This window comes from Onychostruthus taczanowskii, unplaced genomic scaffold (genome assembly GCF_017590055.1).
Source record: "Onychostruthus taczanowskii isolate IOZ18803 unplaced genomic scaffold, ASM1759005v1 scaffold72, whole genome shotgun sequence".
Classification (NCBI taxonomy): domain Eukaryota; kingdom Metazoa; phylum Chordata; class Aves; order Passeriformes; family Passeridae; genus Onychostruthus; species Onychostruthus taczanowskii.
Window position 1 is genome coordinate 1184292 of NW_024505008.1, and position 20744 is coordinate 1205035.

A 20744-nucleotide genomic window follows, 5' to 3' on the forward strand; every position below is an offset into this window, starting at 1 on the left:
TTCAGAGAAATACACTTTCAGATACTTATTGTTAAAAATTAATAGAGAAGGTTTCTCTCATATTTTTAAAACTATTCCTCCTCCCCATTACTATCTAATAGCATTTACTATGTGATGCAAGAATAGCCCGACATGGCTCCAGTCTGATAATAATTTAGTTTCTGTGAAATATTAACAAACCAGTCAGTGTGCTGTGCTGAATCACTGTTTTAAAGCAGAATTATAAAATGTGCCAAGTCATTTCCACTAAAACTCTGCAAGGTTACTGAACTGGTGATTATTGACATGCGTGTCAACCTTTGAACATCTTAGATTGTATTTGTTTATTTTATTGGGAAGAAAGAAAAACTGTTTTACTGTTCTCTTTGGGTGTTTGCTGGACTGGGCACAATAGTTAGCTTTGGAGACACTAGCTTTCTGAAGAAACTGGCACACCCCTTTTTCAGGAACACAAAGTGTCTTCTCACTGTTTCTGTGTGAAGACAATTCACAGGTTTGGCAGCAGTTACCAGCTTGATTTTACAGCTCCCTGTTAATAATAAACTTAGGTGGATGAAAACTGTTCCAATAAAAAAAAAAAAAGGAGCTGTACAAACAGGTTCTTTTATGTGATAACTGTGCTAATAAAGTCATTGCCACCTGTCGCCCTGATTTTTAAGTTTTTCTAAGCCTTCTGATGTTTACATTCTTGTAACGAACTTTCTCACACACTTTATGCAAATCACTTATTGTTTTGCATTCCTTTATGGAAGAAGAGAAATTTGATGGACTGTTGGTTTGTCCAGTGTCATTGGAGAGGTGGAACTTACACCCTCCAATCCACTGTCACTTTTAGAAATCTATAAATATTAAAGTAAAAAAATAAAAAGTTTTTTTTTTACCTTAGAGCAACAGTGAATCCACACCATGTTGTTTCATGTCCTATAGTGACAGCCACCCACCTCCAAACACTCTGCACTTGACTCCTTGTTTGCTTTTGTCTCTGAGAGGTACAGTGCTTTTGTAACACAAAAATATTTACTAAAGAATGGAGTTTACTAAATTGATGTTGTGGGATTTTTTTTTTTTTTGTGTGTATACTAGGCTGAAAGATATGCCCATTTTTGCCCTAGTTTGGTTTCAGTGGTTTACAGCAAGGTAAGTTCCACAGTGCAAGACTAGGCATGCAATGAGCCTGTCTTATGTTACCTTTGTGGCATTTCAGCTGCAGTATACTCTTACACTTCTGAGAGGGGCAAATAACCCTGTTGTTGGTGACTTACCTCTTTAATTAAGGATCCCATGTAAAGGGCACTGAGTGGAGTTTGTTCTGCTGGTTTGACAACCACGGTGTTTCCACAACAAAGGGCAGGGGCAATCTTCCAGATGAACATAACCAATGGGAAGTTCCACTGAAAGACAGATGAGAAAGTGTATCCTATTTCTAATACATCACCAAAATACCTTAGCTTTTTCTATTATAATACTGCAAATTTTCAGCTGGGTGGTTGAATTTTTTGTTGAACTCCTTTCAGAAAGAAGATGTTTTGAAAAAAACAATTGGCAAGCTGTGTAGTACAAACTGGGGATTTTTGTGTATGGGTAAGTCCAAGGGATCCAAGGTTTTAGTTACAAGCTTAAGAGACAATGAGCGTACTCCTTAACAAAGTATTACAGGCAGTTGTTGGATTAGTGGTGCAATTAGGAGTTTTGCATCAATTCAGCTTTCGAAGGGAGGGAAGGTAATAACACATAATGCTGCCCCTGCCCTCTCCCCTGGAGGTTTCAATGGCAGCTGTCTGTTGTGAGCAGCTCAGGCTGACTGAAGAGCAGCTGAATGCTTTGGATCCCATGTTCTGCAGTGCGAGGGATGACATGACCAGGGGAAAACAGCTTTGCCCCTTTGAGAATATTTACTATAGTATGGGTGGCATTGAGGCCATGACCCTCAGCTCAACAGATACCTTTCTGAAATGGGGAAAAAAAGCAGTTAAGAGTTACCTATTATGTCAGAAAGGCTAGGAGGAATATACATGCAACACTTCTTATTTTTCTCTCCTTGTCTCCTTTCAGACTCACCCCAGCCCCAGAAATAATGGGAGCATAAATAATATAAAGTGAGGGATTACAGGGTTTTCTGCATATTCATTGTTAAAGTGGAACTGCATAAGTGAAAGGAAGTGGAAATGGTGAGCTGTCAAAAACGGTTTGCAACATACACATAGTCCTCATAGTTTTGGTTTATAGAGAAAATTCCAGTTTGTTGCTTCATATTTCAATGGAGGGAAAATGAAGATATACTCAAAAATATTAAACATTTTAGAAGGGAAGTCATTGTTTGTACTAACTGCTGCTTGTACTTCCAGGAGATAATTATATTTTAAATGGCCACATCTAGTGTTTCTATCTCTTTATCATAGCTTGACTGAGTGTTTGACTTGAAATATCTTGTATCTGACCTACAAGAGGATCTAAACCAGCAGTTTCCCAAGCTCTCCTAAAGGCTGGATACAAACATATTCAAGCAATGAACCAATGTTGTGGTCTAAAGATACAGCAAATTTTCAAGATCAGCTTAAAGATACTGGGAACATAAGCAGGATCCACATGTCTGAGCAGACCTTATAGACAAGATGACTTTTTCAGAATCTTGAGTTGTCAAGCAGATCAGGTGAGGCTGCTCATAACTACTGTGTGCAAGGTGGTGGGTGCATTAGGAGAGCCTAGCGCATACAACTGTTTTCACAGACACCCACCAAAACTACATAGACTTCACAAATAAATTTAGAACTTGAGCTCCTCAAGTGTTTTGAATGATCAGACTGAGATAGGCCTTTTGAAACTTCAGTTGAAAAGAGCAAGTTCAAAACTGGGAATTCAGATGTGCCAAACAGGAGCTTTCTTGGACACATTCTTTGTGTTGTAACTCGTACCACCATCATGGTGACTGAGTCTTAGCCATAAACAAAGATCCAGCTGTCTGAATGCTGTACAGGGCAGAACAGATATTCTAGGTCTTAAAGAGCTTATTGTTTATAGGCTTAAACATAATAGACTGTAAATATTACACTCTCCTCATGTTTGTTTCTAATTCTTTCACTTTCAAAAAACCACAATTCCGTTTTTCAAATTATTTCATAAGTCAAACTTTTGAGATTTATTTTCTCTCCATATACAGGGAGGAGAGGGACAAGGTTGAACCAAAGTTACTCATTGCACACTGATGAATCAGAATTACAGAAGTCAGGATAGTCTCTATCTTTCAGGACCTAAAAATTTCTGGTTAGTAGTGTGTCACAAATGCACTTGCATAGGCAAAATTTCAAATGCATTTCCATTTGTAACAAGGAACATTTGTGTTTACATAAATGGTTCCAACTTACAGGAATAATTTGGCCACACACCCCAATAGGCTCATGTCTAGTAAATGTAAAAAAGTTTCCATCTATGGGAAAAAGAAATAAATTAGGCATTCAGACAAAGCATTTATGAGAAACAGTTAAATCACAAAGATGACAAAGTAGGGTACCAAACTTAACTGGACACAATTTTACTTATAAATTATATTTTCAAAATCTTAACTATGCAAAAAGTCATAAAGTACATCTGGATTCAATGTCTACTTCATAGCTCCAAGGTTTGATTTTTCCAGTCTGACTGTCTTTTTGCAGTGACAACCCTGCTTCTCAATATGGTATGCACAGCACACCAATAAGCATTCCTCATTTCTTTTTATCACCTTTTTTTTTTTTTCTTTCAAAGTCTTCTCTTTTAAATCCTAGGTACATATCAGACATTTTTTAATATTAGATCTTAGCTTAAATCAAATCCATTAAATATAAAACTCTCTTTGATTCACATAAACATGTGTTCCATTAAACCTAGTATAGAGCTCTACAGGAGGCAAAAAATTTGGAAGTATTTATCATTCTAGTGTTCCTTAATTCCTTCTTTATTACCTTTTCCTTAATTCCTTCTTTATTACCATTCTTTTCTTTGTCTTGCTGAGAGTAGGTAGCTAGAGAGACAATGTTTTCATAGAGCTGCTTAATGGGAAAGGGGATGGGATGATATTTTAGCAAATGTTGTTTCCTCATTCCTATCTGCTAGTACTTTTCCTAATACATTATCCAATCACTGAAGTAAATATTATTTCTTTGTGTTAATCTTTGCTTAAATATGTAGACACCCAGGTCTCACTATTGTAGTCTTGTATAAACTATACATTGCTATGCAAAAGTAGCCTATTGCATTTCTTAGATGCACACGCAGGTTAAATTTTTTGGTCCATAAACAATACTTGTTAATAGTATATAGAACAAGGAATAAATATGAAGATGTACACTAAATGTTTAAGCTGAGAATTATGACATCTCTTTAATAACCTATCTTAAAAAAAGATAAAAATTTTCAATAAACTTTCTAAAATATTTTCTATTGGAGATATTTTCTGTATTGCACAACTTTTGGACAAAAGTCAGTTAGTTACAACTTGTGTTGACCTCAGTTCTGTAGCTTTGTTATCTTAGAACTACTCACCCATTGGAACAGTGCGCCCATGGATTTTATCAGCCCAGCCTGCACAGTAGCGTAAAGTTTTGATACAGGCACCCAAATCCATTAGATAGGCCGTGGAAAAGAGCTTCCCACCATCAATGGTTTCCATTGTCTGCAGACAACAGCAATAAAACAGTTAATATCGAATATTGATAATGGTTCTTTTGCTTGTGTTTTGTAATTTAGCTTTTGGAAGTTCACTTTGAGGATTTCAGCTTTGGAACAAACACTTAGATTAACTCCCCTTTGAAGAACACATTTTGAAAAACTGAATGTAGCTCTTTCAAAGTGAGAAATTTTCATGGTGGTTTATTTGTATTTAGCTATGCAGATAGCATGATCACAATGCATTTGTAGTGGTCATATTTACTCAAAAGTGTCTCTCCCATATGAATCAGTTACACAGTTCTACTTTATGTTAAATATTATGCAAGCACAGATCAAGAGGTTAGGAAGGAGACAGTGCAAATAACTGATGCAAATAAAATATGAGCAAGACTCAAGTCTTGTAAAAATATCCTAAATACACCTGGAGTGTTTGATGTGCAAAGGAAAGATCTGAGCCATCTAGAATTCTTAAGAGAGAAAAATTCATTATAAAAAATAAATACTTATACAGAAGAGAGTCTCTAAATATGGTTCTTTCCAGCTAAATCTAAGGAATGTGGTTTGGATTAATTTCCATGCCCCTTACTATTGAGACATAAAGATCATGAACACTTCTTAAATAGTGTCAACATATTTTTGACACTTCAAGAATATTTTCCTCAAGGTTTCCAAAACAGAGGGATTGAAGACTTTCCACTCTAGGAACAAACCTATTCAGCAGGAAGACCCTAAACTATAGTTTTAAGACCTAAACTATAATTTCAAGATGTAATCAGATTGGCATTCTTTAGCACTTCCAGTTGGATCAACAGACTGATCCTCCAAGAGCACTTTTTCATCAACAACTCCCCTGTGAAGTCCACATTTTTAGTTAACTGGACACATTTCAGATGCCATACTTGGGATGAGAGCAGAACAAACAGAGAAGACAGCAATCCTTGATAGCTCTTAACAACAAGGAACTGATTAAATGAGATATGCCCTTGCCATTCCAGGCAATATATGTGGCACTGTTTTCATTCTGTTTGGATAGGGAGAAAATTCTTCCCTGCCCTTAAACTTGTGAAGTCTGTACATCTCTTCAGCATCACAAGAGACTGACTTCTAAGTAACACAGTTCTCAGTGGCTCTTCCAGTACCTTGCTTTGACTTACTCTTTCAGTTGTCTATCTATAGCTGAGCTTCTGAAGCATCTTATCAACAGAAAAAGCACTGACATGGAATAATTTTCATCCTGGTCAAATGCATGAACACAGAAAAATGACTTTGCAATGAGATTTGGACATCTATTTTGATCTATAGGCTGTGGTAATGTGTTGCTCTATAGTACTAGTTTTGCGGGTAGGATAAACTGAGTGGAGAAAATCTTGCTTCATCAAAATCTGAGAAGCATGTTACTCATACATACCTTTTCTAAAAATGGAAATAATTAATAAGGTGATTAGGTTGTAGGAAATATAACTAAAGTCAATAAAATAGAGACTTGGGAGGGGCCCAAGAGAAAGGCAATTCTTTTATATTATGAAAGTGGCAAATGTAAACAAAAACTAATGCAATGTTCCATCTTTCCTGTGGAAAAAGGATTGTACCTCCATCATCTTTGCATTTGTAATGCTTTAGACTGTACCATGAAGAAAGAAATGCCAGGTCATCCAATTATTTAATAGACAAGAGGGCATACTGTTCTATTTAGAAGATAGCTCTCTTTAAGTTTTGTCTCTCTCAACTCAAATCTAGAATTTTAAAGGACATAAGTTCCAGTCACACAAGGTTTCTCCGGAGAAACTCTACCACATAATGGACAACAGATGCTTTGCAGTTGGTTTAAATACTATGAGCTTGTCTACATTGTGCTTTGTGGCTAATGGCTAAATAGTTCAAACTGTAACTAGATCAGTCTGACTGATCACCCTGAATGTTGGATTCCCTTCCTTCTCTAAATTTTTATGCTGTTGGCAGAAAACCAGGATTCATCTTCAGCACAAGCAATTATCCCACCTAAATTTTAATTTCAGAATGTGCTTGAAATAGCAGAGTAGTCACCTTAATGACAGTACCATAAGTGGAGTTTAAAACAAGTAGGAGAGAATACTAGCTTTTATCAAATTGGGGTGTATTTCTATTTTATATATCACTTCTTGCCTTAGTGCACAATCTGTAGGTGAGAACATTACAAGTTATGTGTCTTCTGTTAAGTGTGATAAAATAGCCAATTCACAGTGGTTTGTAAGGAGAGGGCATCATTCCCCAGCACTCATGTTATCATTATTTATAAAATATTCCATCACTGTCTTTGGTTCTCCTTAAGCTTTATCATGCATTACTAGTTGCAAGCTGGAGTTAATGAAGGACCAGTGATAAGAAAATATAGAGTAATGAAATTCAAATTTTTTGCTCTTCTGACTTGTGTCATCTATAAGCATGGAGCCAGGCTTTGAGTTTAGGCCTTGATTCAGGCTTTGATTTGAGTTTAGGCCTTGATTCAGACTCTGGTTTAGACAAGCATTAACCATGAGATCAATGTTAGTGTACCCTTAAGAATCAGTGATTCAAATTACTGTGGTTGTAGGCAGTTTAAGTATCACTTTAAAGCTAATCAAATACTCAAGTACTTTGTGAATATAGGGTGTTGATAGACCAGTGCAAGCCAGCTTAGAGAAGTCCTTTTGCTACAGAGAAGAAAAGCAAGTGTTGAGACAGCCTAGCTTTCCAAAGAGTAGGCATGTTAAACTCTCCTGTATCTTTCTGTAAAAATCAGGACTTTTCTCCTTGTCCTTTTGTTCACATATCATACTCACAGCTAAAATCAGACGATCTCTTTCGACCAAGTCAGCTAGTTTATTCAAGAGTCTTCCTCGCTCTGAAGCATCCATTGTACGCCAGGTTGATCCAAGCTCAAAAGCCTTTCTAGCTGCTTTAACTGCCTTGTCTACGTCCGCCTGTGGGGAAAACAAAAACACTTACGTGATCAATAATTGGTTCTGTCATAAGCCTTTTTTTGCTGTTCAATGTGTAAAGTTTAGCAAAAGTTTTGACATAAAGTTGAAGTAGGAGGAAAAAACCCCAATCATATAAAAATTAGTACCAGTAATGTTAAATACATGAGTTATTTTCTTTCAAACATTTCTGTTGCTGTATCAGGAATGTGAAATTCTATGAGAAACAGATGGGTTCTCAAAGTTTCCAAGATAAAAATACATGAAAGAACTCTGTTTTTAAAATTTAGATTTTTAAGCCCTTCCTATACACCAAGCACTTACATTAATGATAAAATCTCTTTTATTTATAAAGAGATGCCTGAGTCTGTAAGGTGAATGCTTAATTACTTATCATCTGAAAGTATTTTACAGGGCAATGAAGACCAGGTTAGAAAAGCCTGTTCCTTAGGATGTTTTATAAAATGAAGGCAAATTTATTATTAAGGAAAATAAATCAATAAATTTATTTTTTAAAAGTTTTAAAAAACATTTATGGATAAAATGACTTTAAAAATAAGCCAGGTTTAAAAAGCTAAGCCTAGGTGTTTTGAAGTCTAAGCACTGTCTTTGCATATACTGCTAATTCATTGGTCCATTGGTTTTTTTTGTTGCATATTTTGTTACTTATCGTTTGGTTTCCAGTATAGAAGAAAAATCTACAATGAAACTGTTCTGTGCAAAGGGTGTTCCAGGATTTAAGAAAAAACAATTATAATTTCTTGAAAAAAGGCTTTTTGTACTTGAAATTCTTCTATATTTCAAAATTCTTGTAAAATTTACCAATGAAAACAGTGACATAGAAAAGAGGTTTATTCTAGATTTTTTTTGTCAGAAACAAAAATTTTTGAGAAAAAAAAAATAAAAAGGAGTTTCTATATAGGCCACATTTCCTAGAGAAATTTGCATGCAGTGTTTGAAGAATATCTTTCAAACATTTTTTTGTCCTGCTGATTGGTAATATCTCCTCCATGGAAATCATTATCAAGGTTGACTAAGTCAGCAAATTCAACTAAGTCAACACTATAGTCAATTGTTTTAAACATGAACTAGATCTTGAATCTTTAACTGATATTGGTAGTGATTAGCTAATTTTAAGAAGCTGTGAGTGGGGTGTGTTAGTGGCTTGGAAAGCCCAGCACAGACCTGTGAGGCAGAAGGCCACAGAACTTCCAAAACTTTTTCCAGAAAATTTTGGAAAAGATAGGAAGGAACTATGTGAACAGCACAGCCATTACTGTAGGGTAATACTGACCAGTCACCTACACCAGGTAGCTGAAATCTACCAATTAAAAATTGATTTTGTTCAGAATCTTTCAGCATGTTGTCAAACACCTAACCACTATATGTGACCCCTATCATTAATTTTCTACATCTTTGCAATAGGACTCAAGGGCTGTGGCTTGGCCTTAACTGGAAAAGGAGAAGGGGAAAAAATACCATATGAATATGAATGGTGTAAATTAAAACTACTTTGTCTGGTGTTCCTTCTACTAGAAGTGCAGAAATAATTAAAACCGAGAAAAATAATATAAAAGTAATAGAGGGCTGTGAATGAAAAATAATTTTAAAAGATTAGTCTTCAACTGTATGAAATATAATTTCATTGCATAAATCTACACTGTGAGTATAAAAACTCCTTTCTGAGCCAGTTTAGATTTTTTGCAGAAGTACATTTAGTTTACATAAACTGACCACTTGGTGAGCTGCTTTATTATTACTAGGGGCCTTTAGGATTAGGAATGTGTCTTGAAAGAGCCATCAAACTGGAAGAAAACAGTTCCCACCCACATATATGTCTGTTCTTTGTAATCTCCCCTTGTTTTTTAAAATACCACTGCAAGGCAATGGACAGCCCTTTGTCAACCCTATTGTATGCACAAATTAAATTCCTAAAATCTCTTGGCTCATTATCTGAAGTCTAGCCTCTTGCATATTAGGTTCATAATGGCTGTGTAATTTACTAGATCTGCACAATTCACAAGGCAATTTAGTTAATAGCAGTTGTCATTACACATTAGTTTGCAAAATTATTGAAGAGAAAGCAAACCTGTGTTTTGAATAGTATTATCTCTTTTATTTAATGAATTGTTAGAGAGCTTGTAAGGAAAGAAAGATACAAAAATTTTTAAAGGTAACTGAACAGTTGCAGGTTATGAGTTATTTAATTTAGGGATGATAAATTATCAGTGTCTCAGCACTACTTATAGATAGCTGGTATTAAAGAAAATAAAAACCTTTGAAAAACTTCAGGTGTTTAGATTTTTAAAAATTATTTAATTTCAGGTGAAATAATTAAAAGTCAGACTTTCTCAGCCATGTTTCTCTAACAAAATGTGTAAAATGTGACATCATTATGACCTTCTTACTAATTTGTGGTCACCATTGCTCAAGTACTAGACAACATTAGAGAGAAAGATTATTATATGAGATTACAGACCAGAGTGAGAAAGATTTAATGAGAAGATGATTCTGAGCGTATTTCTCAATAGAGAATTTTCTGTGTGAATTTCTGTACAGTAATTTAAAACATTCTAAAAAACCATGTGCTTATTATATTGGCAATAATTTTTGGTGAACTTATAACACAGACAAACTTACAATTTTAACATTAGTTCTACTGGATAAAAAGTTGTTTAACATTTTGATGCTAAGCTTAAAAAATACTTCTTATACAAAACATTCTAGAGAGGCATATTTTTTGACTAAAATGAATATACAATTTTGTGAGAAATGTGAAAAAATTCACTTTTGGATGCGAGATTAACTTTGAAGTAGAAATGTAGATAATTAAATATATATGTGCAAGAACCAGACCAGTGATTATAAAACCAGCTTTATTTCCAATTACAGTCATCTTGTAACATGGAAATAAAATCTTCATTTCTTGTATTTACTTTCTCAGAATATATTAAAAACCCCTTTCTTTGGTCAGTACTTTTAATGCTGTTAAGCACACTACTGTCTATCCTACTTAAGAAAAGCTACTACCTTCTTTACATTTAAACTATATAGTAGCACTAGACAAATCCTGTTAATAAGAAAAACTCATAATACAACAAAACTACAGAGATTTTGGCTTAGGTTTTCATTATATCTTTGATTACATGGCATTTATCTGAAACTTTCCACCACAGAATCTCATACATTTTTTTTTAAAATATGTTTCTTTACAGTTTTGAACAATATATTAGTCATCTGCTTCACTGACTCACCATACTTTAAGGAGGTCAGTTTTGTGGAATTAGTGACTATTTGATAGGCCACAATCAGCTTGAAAGTAATTTTTAGGACTATGTTCCAATATGTTTTTCACAAAACAAAATATTTGTAGGGGGTGGTGAGACTACATATAGCTAAAAACATGGTAGTGATCATCTCCACAGAATTTGTGGGAAATGATAGGTATGTCCTTTTTACATTTTCTATAAGGAAAAGCCATTTATAAATATGTCATGAACAAGATTATATTAATTTTAAATGAAGAAAACATTACAGAAAAATAAAATAAAATAAAATAAAATAAAATAAAATAGAATAAAATAAAATAAAATGAAATAAAATGAAATAAAATAAAATACCACCTATTTTTTTAGATGCCAATGATCACAGATAAGGAAAAGAATCAATAATATTAGTAAAACAAATGAGCAAAAAATTTCTTCAGAACTTTTCTCATATGAGCCTAAGATAAATCAGTTTTTCAGTGTCTTTTTACAAAAAATGTCATGGTTTGTTAAAAAAGAGTTTGTGAAAGAAGGTATACAGGATGAAGTACTTCCATCTGAGGTAGTTCTACATTACACGAATGGCTGCTTGCCTTCCTACTTTTAAGATGAACTGAAATTAAAATTACAGTTAAGAGCAAGAAAGAAAATCCTACCTTGTCGCCTTCTTCAACCTCACAGATTTTCTCTTCGGTTGCGGGGTTAAAGACTGCAAATTTTTTACCACTGACTGAATCATGCCATTCATTGTTTATAAATATCTGCAGGGGAAGAAACAGTGCAACAATATTAGTAACACATATGTAGCTGTTGTCTCTTCTATGTTTTAGTGAATAAACCTACCTTTCATTGCCGAGAGCTGCCAGATTGATAGATGTCTGAACCAAAACTGGATAGCTGTTATTACATTATTCTGAAGAGATAAGCAATCACTTACACACTTAACCGGACAAGTTTTTAAAAATTCACTTCCCTTGGAGAGGAAAACTTTCTCTACATTGCATTTTTACATTGTTAATGTCATAAAAGTATGCTGCTGTAAAGTGGTCCTTCCTCTCTGTGAAGTAGAAGGGAGGTTCAGCCCTAAATGACCTGTGGAAATCTACCTGAGTTTCCTGTGCCCACAGGGTTGGTAACAATGCAGGCCCTTTCTGTTACATGGCCTGACAGAAGTAAACCAGTCCTTGGATTTAATAAGTATAGTATATTGAATTAAGAATATCCTGGATATCACTGTTTTAATTAGCTTTGCTTTGATTTATCTCCAGTCTCTCCTGCCAAAGAAAAAAAAATCCCAACCGAAAACAAACCAAACCATACCTCCAAACAAACAAGAGCAATAGCAGGATATTTTGAAATTGAAGTTGCGACTGAAATAATCCCTGTCATAGCCAATTGAATGAGTTAAAGAATCATGGAATGGATAAGGCTGGAAGGAACTACAATGGGGTCATAAGAGCCAATTTCCCTGCTCAAGTAGGGTTATATTGGAGCACATTGCACAGAATTGCACCCAGATGGTTTTGTGTGCTTAGGATATACAAAAGGACCTCTGGCTGAAATTTGAGGTACTTATCTCTGTTCACAAAAGCGAAACACACCCTGGGTCTTACCTGTGGGTGCACAAGATCTATACTACTCTAGAGCCTGCCATCTCTGGAGCACTGTTGGTAAAATAATCAAACTGGTTTAATATCTTTTTAAACTGTAGGTTAACCTTGAAGCAGAAAGGAAATACCCGTTGAAAAGACCTGATAAATGCACAGCTGTTAAAAAGAGGAGGATAAGTTGCTAATAATTGTTGTGTACACTTGGAGTGGGCATAAAGTATACAGTCCAAAGTTAATAGCACCTGTCCTTCTCTGCCTGGTCCTCTGTGATCTCTGGGTTCTAGTTGGTGCTGAAACGGGTGTGCCATGCTCAGCTGTCCTACCAGTACCTTGAGCCCACCCTCCTGATGGTGGTCGGCTGGTGCCCTCCCTTCTCCGTGGCTTCCAGTGCCATTGCATTCTAGGTGTGCGTGTGAGATCTCGAATGTACTCACCTGCAAGGACATGTTAGGCTCTGACTCACTGTACCAGGTGTTTTGAGCTCAAATTGTGCTTCTCTCTAGAGTCAAGTCATCTTGCCCCACAGTTAGTTACTGGAGTCTGGCAGTGAGATCAGCTAGCACTCTCCACTAGGACAAAGAATCTAGGGTTGATGCTTAGAGTTACAGGAACTTTGAAACAGAAAACCAGAAAATACTTTGGTGTAGGCAAAGTATATGATGGTTGACTCAAGACATGGCAGAACAGTATCCAGATGCCAGAACTGTAGGATAAATGCTTTTTGTCACAGAAACTTGAGGAATAAATCCTTCTACCACAACCACATATGTTATTAAAATGTGACAGATTTCAGGGAATAATTTTTCTGCATAGTATTAAAAATGGTTGAGCAGTTGTTAGTAATTGGTAAGTAGTTTATTAATAGCTATCAAAATTGATAAAATTAAGATCCATAAATGGATATGGCAATAATCTGTTAATATATTAATATATTCCTGTATTATATTAATACAGTTCTGTATTTTTCTGCTTGTCATTATGTGGGCAACATATATAGTGTCATTGCCATCTCTGACCATCAGGATGGACCAGAAAACTCCTGATTTAACAAAAGCTGTCTGTGAATAAATATCTAAGTCCATAGAAGTTTCTGATCAATGATGAAGCAAGCTATAAGAATACCCACATAAAATTCCAATTGTGGTGAAAGGACAGAGACAGCAGTTAAGTGGTTAAAATGACAAAAGCCATTGCCAAGAAAAGAGGCAAAGTCAAAGGTAAATATTAACATAACACTGCTATGATGTTACAGTATGCCAAATTCATATCTGTCTGTGAAAGGAATAATAGAAAAACATACCATTTTTGGAAATATTTAAAGTGCTTGTTTAAATACTACATTTATTGCCTCAATCAATATCACCCATAATATTAGTTTAGAATTTATTTCTTATTAATGTTTCTAATACCATTCCTGTTTAAAACATAACTTCATTTTATATATATATATATATATATATATATATATATATATATATATATATACACACACACACACACAATATTGTATCAGAGTTGTGTAAATCAAGCTACCCGTATGTCTTTCATAAGCTAGATAGTGGCCTTGCAAAATGGGGGTAAGAAAGAGGGAGAGGAAAAATATCAAAACTCTCATGTAAGCTGTATTAACACATTTCAGGGCAGCTGCACTCATTAATGTGCATGCAGCCATGCTCATAAAATGCTGTGGAGTGTTTTCTACAAACAGGATGTGGAGCTCTAAATCCAGGCAACACTGAAGAGCAGCCTCTAGCAACAACCTTGACCTGCTGAGGAAAACAATGCTTGGGATCACCTTGCAATAGGTTAGAGTGTTTTGTCAGTGAGTCAGAACTCCACTGTCAGTTCTTCAGACACAAATGCAAAGGACCTACCCCTCTGTGGGAAGTGCTGTGCACTGGATTTTCTGTGGTGACTGTCTATGGCCGGCCAGGTTTAGGACTACAAATTTATTCTGCAAAGATTTAGAAATATTGTTACAGATGTTTTGTAACTCTTACTTCACTGGAATTTTATGAGAGAAGATTTTTGTTATTATTTCAACAATCCAAAGAGTAACAACTGTTCAGATTTCTTTGCAGTAGAACTGGAAATACAGATTTCCAGTAGATGAGACTGTACACTGTTGGAGCGTAGTATTTTAAATAAAGCACGGGCAACATCATTCAAAAACCATCTGATGTCTTTATTCCTCAGTGTCATAGAGCAATAAAATCTTGCACTTCTGAAATTATTGATTTCAGTTCAAATGATCTAATACCATCCGTTGGTGTTGAAATTACCTGTAAGGCTACAGTATTTCTGTCCTTGTTTCCACAGTTGATTTCACCACTCAGGTGACCTGTGCAGAGAGTGGGGACACAAGACCTGAACTTTGCCCTTTTTTTTTGTTGGTTTTTTTTGGTCATTTCAGTGGTTTCTTTTCCTTCAGTTCTGGAGTATTTCGAAAGTATTTTAAATTAATTTCGGAGTACCTGCTAGATGGGAAGTGACATATCTGTGTCTGTGCTGCATGAGGGAAGAAAGCATTTTACTCTGTACAGCTTTGCTTCTGAAAAACAACACCATGGCTTTGCTGAAAGAAATTTTAGAGTCTTTACATTAGGTGTTATTATCTATGAATCATAACTTTTTGCTACGCAGTCTGTACAGGGTTTCAGGCTTCAGTCCCTCTGCAAAATAGCTTAGAAGTACAGCTTAAAAAGAATAATTCTGCTGTTCCATTGATCCCATATTCAGCATCTTTCTATAAACTCACTGTTAAGGAGAAAGTTCAGGAGGAAGTTCTATATAATTCATTAATAATGATTTTACATTATAATTCATACAGAGATGTAGTCAAGAAAGGTAAAGGAACTAACTAAAAAGTGGACCTTCACTAACTTAGCTGTTAAGGATAGCTTTTAAAACATGGAAATAAAGGTCTAAGCGATCTTCTGTTTAGATATCAGAAACTCTTCCAAACTTACCATATAAGAAAAAGCAAAACTTCTTCCCACCTTAAATCTGCCCCTGGTTATAACAAAAATTTTCTTGACAATGCTGTTCCAGAGCAAAAAAGCGCCCTTGCTCATCTGACTGATTTCAAGCTTTCTCGTGTGGACTGTGAAGCAGGGAATTTCACAAAGTGCACGTTTTTACAGGCCAGGAACAATGAGGAGACACCAGGGCTGAGGCTGGACAGGTGCTGGAGGCAGTTCAGCATCACTCGTGTGAGGTGGTGAGCAGTGCTGAATAACTGTTGTACTTGTTCACTCCTGATTATACAGATTGTGACAGCCACTCAGGTATTCTTGAGTACAATAACTCACTAAGAATTTACCTGGCAGTAAATTGCACAGATACATCTAAGCCTTAAAATTTTGTGCCCAAGACAAGTCTCATTTCAAGTGCCAGAATCTCTAATTTACTAGTCTCAAATTATGTCATGGAATCTCACTGTATTCTTTGAGCGATAAAATTTAAATATGTGGCATTTCTTAAGGTACTACCAAAGAATGAAAATTTAAGCTTTAAAGAACTATCAAGAACTATCATCTGTCAATACAGATGCTGGTGTGAAATCTTTTTTTTTCTCCCCTTCAAGTTTTCCTTACAAGAATTTTATATTTGGCTAATTTTCTATGTAACTTTCTTTCTCTCTCTTGCAATATGCTATTATTTATGCAGGAATTACATTTTACTGCTGCAATGGACTAATAATCAGAGAACATACTCTTTCTATTAAATATTATGTAACTTTTTTTGATTTTCCACTTAGTGAGTCTGTGTACACAAAGTGAGATGATGGTAGAAAGAGTCAGTTTCTATAGTAACTTTCTAGCTCATTACCTTCCCCCAGATATTCCAATTACATTTTTGAGCTTTTATGCCTGACTTTTGTTTTTGAAGCTAGTGGCTGCAGCATTTTAATGTTCAGCTATAATTTTTCTTTACTCAAAGTGTCTTACCCTTCCACAGTTCCTGGTATTACACATGTGGCTGAGCAAGAGAATGTTGAGCCCTTTTCTTCCTGTCGTGCAATGTGACAACCTAATAATTAACTAATCTTAGTTTCTCAGATTAAAGGAGTACTACAGGGTTTAGTGTATGTGAAAGTATTATGACAGAAAGCATTTGTCAAGTAATCATTGTCTAATTCCTCAGTGTTGACTAAGTAAAATATTTACTAACACATTTTTAGCTAGCTACCAAAAGTCATTGGGTTAATGGAGATATCTTTAAAGGAGGTTTATTTATGAAACCAACTCAAGATTACTTTATGGTTCAAAATCCAAGCCAATTTCAGTGTTTAAAATACATTTGAGTTGATGTCTGAAAGTCAAATTTCATGAGGAGTGTTCAGTGTTATACCATATGTAAAAGGCTTACTCTGAAATAGATCTATACTGATCTATAGATCATTTAGTTAAGGGAACTTTGTGAAAAGCCATAAATGATCGCAACCATAGAAAATAAAATATAAAGACTGTTAAATAAACAGAGTCCTTGGAACATCTCCTGCAGTTCTCTCTTCAGATCCTTTTGTTGATGACTGGTAGAAAAAGATGAATTGGAGGTTACAAAGATGAAGGATGTAGTTCTTGCTAATTTAGACAGAAAGTTTAATATATCAGCAGCAATTAGTGCTTCCCTCATCTTGATCCTTCCAGTGTTACTGGTCACCTACATTCCATGTTCCAACTTACATGGGACAGGAGGCATGGGATGGGTACACAAGAGAGCAAAGGCCTTATTAAATTTGGGCATGAGTGTTGTGTATGGGGTGACATTTCTGTTTTCCCAACTCCTTATCCCTCAGTACACTGCTGGGGCTTTCAGAAAATCCTGTGTGGTATTTGAAGAGAGGAGGAAAGCATTGCAAAAATCAAGCCTCTACAGATGTGTGCTAGATTTTGTAAACAAGGGTGTTGCTTTTCTACACAGTTAGAATTTATATGCAGCTTTTAAGGAAAGGGTACCTATTGTCAAGGCAAAATAAATATTTATTATGTGACACTCTACTTGATTGCACACTACAAATTAGACTTTTCAGCAATGTTGGCTGTCTTTTGGTTGCTTTTTTGTACAAACAGAATAGATTCTTAACAATGAAATATTTTAAAAGGATGAAAATATTTACAGGAATTTGTGTATTGCATATTCTGTTACATCACTTGGTATTTTTTGCATATTAGTTTTAATTCATATTGTTGTTTTCCTTTAGAAAACTAAAAAATCAAAGAGTAAAATTTTTTTTGAGACAGGAAGAGCAGTATCAGGCTACTACATGGCAGAACTACATATCTTTCCTGTTAAATATTTACAAAGTAAGATCCTGTGTGATTTATTCAAGAAAGAAATGTAGTGGAACATAGTTAAATTTTTTCCATTAGAAAAAAAAAAGACAGCATGGAATTTAAAATAACTAATTTAGATTAATACCTACTTTAGGAAAAGAAACTTAACAGTGGTTCTAGAAAATAAAATTATTTCCCTTGTTATGGTATCAAGAAAAATAAAAGAACAGTAACCAAGCATTGCCGGAGTTAAGAGGTCCTCTCTGATCAATTCAAACCTGAATGTTTCGGAGGGCAAAGTTTCTATCAACACTTTTCCAAAGTTCTAGCAGATGTGTGTGCTACAATACAATATTATAAAACCAGCAAAGAATCTCTTAAAGCTGGAAGCACAAGTCTGGATTCAGATCTTTTTTACATGTATATTTCTAACTCTATATGGAAAGAATTTGCTATTTCAAGGAGTTTATGGTAATATTGCATTGTTAGATTGGTAGACTATATCTAGTTTATTAGCTACTTTTTTACTTGAAAAACAGATTCAAAACCAGGTTCATTTTCTCTAATGTAAATATGTGACCAGAATTAATTTTATTTTAGTTTTGTTTTCACACATCCCTTTCCATGTAAGCTTATCTGGTATAATTATTTGAATCTGATTATAACACAATGCAATATGCTAACATTTTAATTTACTGTTTTAATTCACTGTTCTGAAAAATAATATAGTAGAAATGTTTCCTTCTTTGTTCCATTTATACCTTCTGGTAAAATTATCATTGATGAAAATTTGTTTCAGGAGAAAAGCAACACCCACACCAAGTGGAATATGGAACAGTTTTACCATGCATGCACATATGGGTGCTTTAAATTAGGTTAAAAGGTTAACTGAATATCACTTGCTAGTATGTGTAAAATCAGAATTCAGACAGAATAAACATAATAAGCACTGATTTACAGTGTCTTCCATAGTTCATATAAGGTTAAAATGAGCACATCCTACTGTCTGAAGTGAATGCATAAGAAAGATTAGGAAAAGCAAGTGCTACTAACCTTGGTGTACTTAATTTTCAGATCTTTTAATGGTTCTGGCAGTGCTGGCATAACTGGAGCAGGATTGCCATCTGAGCCTTGTTTCTTCATGATTTCAGCTGAGAAGTTCGAGGATGTTCCTGAAACACAGGTGAAATAAGGTATAAAGGGAATACAGTGATTTTTGCCCTGACTGAGCTCTTGGCTTTATTTGTGCTTTTTATCTGAACCAGCCATGGTACATTTGCATACAGGAATATGATTGGGTGAAAGAATTCATCGCAAAGAGAAAATGACACTACTTATTTTTATGACCAAAAGCCTTTTCAGTGAGCTGAGACCTTGATGAAGCACATGCTGCTGAAACAATCTGCCTAAGCAGACACTGCAAATTCCTTACTGGAGAACAGAGCTTAAGACCTCCTCATCTTACCTGTAAAATTGCTTTTTCTCAGCAGGCAGGTATCCAGATTCTAAGGGAACTCCTTCACGTACTTGAAGGCAGGTCAGAAGGTAGACAGACTTGGTAGCTCTGAAAACAAACCAAGCCCTTCTTACTAGGAGGTTGATGAGAATAATTACCAGAGCTAGAAAGCATTCATTAAAAACAAGCCACCTTAGGTTACCTTTTAATATGTTCAAAGTACATTAGAAATAATATAATAATGTTTGTTTTGTAGATCACAGAGATAAGAAAATACTAGGGTGATAAAAAAATCCTTCATGTGTTTTTCAAAAATGTGAAGGTGGAAAAAATTATCAATCCAGAAAAAAATTCTCCTTGAGTAGATCTAAACAAAAACTTGTTGTTTTTTTTCTTCTAGACAACACCACAAATTTAAGGACAAAGTTTTTAACACAGTGCCCTTTGAAATATCTGAGTCCAAAACATATTGATAAATAAACTAGACTTTTCTACCCTGGATGGAAGCCACATTTCTCTTCTGATTATTCAAAGAAAAACATATATCTTGCACAGGCAAATCATTTTATAAGGTACAAGAAACTCCTTTTTTCATCAAGTCCTGCCTTTTCTGATTTGTGTTCTCACAGAACCTGTTTTTATATGCTAGGATTCTGATTAATGCACAATGGATCCACGCCATAGAAATAGAATAAAATTATGTTTTTGCTTTCATTAAGATTACATAAATGCTTGGAGAATTCACAGCTCACAGTTATTTAATGTAGTTCATATTTTGGAACAGCATTTTCAGACTTTAACATTTTGGGTTACATTGTTTGTCTGCCTTAGAGAATGTCTTTGAGTCTCATGTCTTATGCAGAAAGCAGAATGTCTAAATAGGGTTTGTTTATTTTTATTTGGAATATAACTTTGCAGTCCTATTCTTGTGCAGAATTTTTTTTACAGACTTACACACTAAAGTCTACTCTAGCAGTCTTCCTGCCATCAATTTCTCCATTAACCACAAATAGTTTGTCTCTAGTTAACACCTCTGCAGATTGCTCAGATTTGCCTAACTGGAGATGCAAAGCAGAGATCAGTGGATTTCTCTGGTTTCAGGTAAAGCAAAGGTCTTTCTCACAGATGAGAGTGTTTTAAATGCATTCTCATTTAGGTATCATTGTATCCCCAATTTTAAAAGAAACACATTTTAACTAGAAGTTAATTATTATAATTCCTTAGGAAAATGATAAAAAATATCTTTGCATATCTATAAAGGACGGCCTGAAATCTCTGTAGGCAGGCGTTAAAGAAGCTGGATGCCAAGTTTAAATTTTTCCAAAAATGCTAGTTATCACTGTTTTGTTTTCCACATAATTTATTCATTTAAGACATAGTTTAACCTTAAGATATACCTTAACCCTAACACTAACCCTAACACTAACCATTTTCTCTTTTTCTATTTCCCTCTTTCACCCTTGGATTTCATGAATCACCTTCACTGTCCTATTTATTTTCAGTCTAGGAATGCTTTTAGACTAGAGCAGAAAGTATTTTATTTTCCTCATATA

At 34.9% G+C, this 20744-nt stretch overlaps 1 protein-coding gene across 1 annotated transcript in view; it reads right to left on the reverse strand.

Moving 5' to 3' along the window:
• ALDH1A1 (aldehyde dehydrogenase 1 family member A1) overlaps positions 1 to 18899 on the reverse strand; it is a 30315-nt gene extending 11416 nt beyond the window's left edge. The window contains exons 1-6 of the mRNA XM_041422197.1: positions 18789 to 18899; positions 11503 to 11607; positions 7443 to 7583; positions 4519 to 4648; positions 3363 to 3424; positions 1263 to 1391 (exon numbers count right to left, since the gene is read on the reverse strand). Coding sequence (XP_041278131.1) covers positions 1263 to 1391; positions 3363 to 3424; positions 4519 to 4648; positions 7443 to 7583; positions 11503 to 11607; positions 18789 to 18878 — 657 coding nt within the window. The 5' untranslated portion in view covers positions 18879 to 18899. The remainder of the gene's footprint in view (positions 1 to 1262; positions 1392 to 3362; positions 3425 to 4518; positions 4649 to 7442; positions 7584 to 11502; positions 11608 to 18788) is intronic.
• Between the last annotated feature and the right edge of the window lie 1845 nt (positions 18900 to 20744).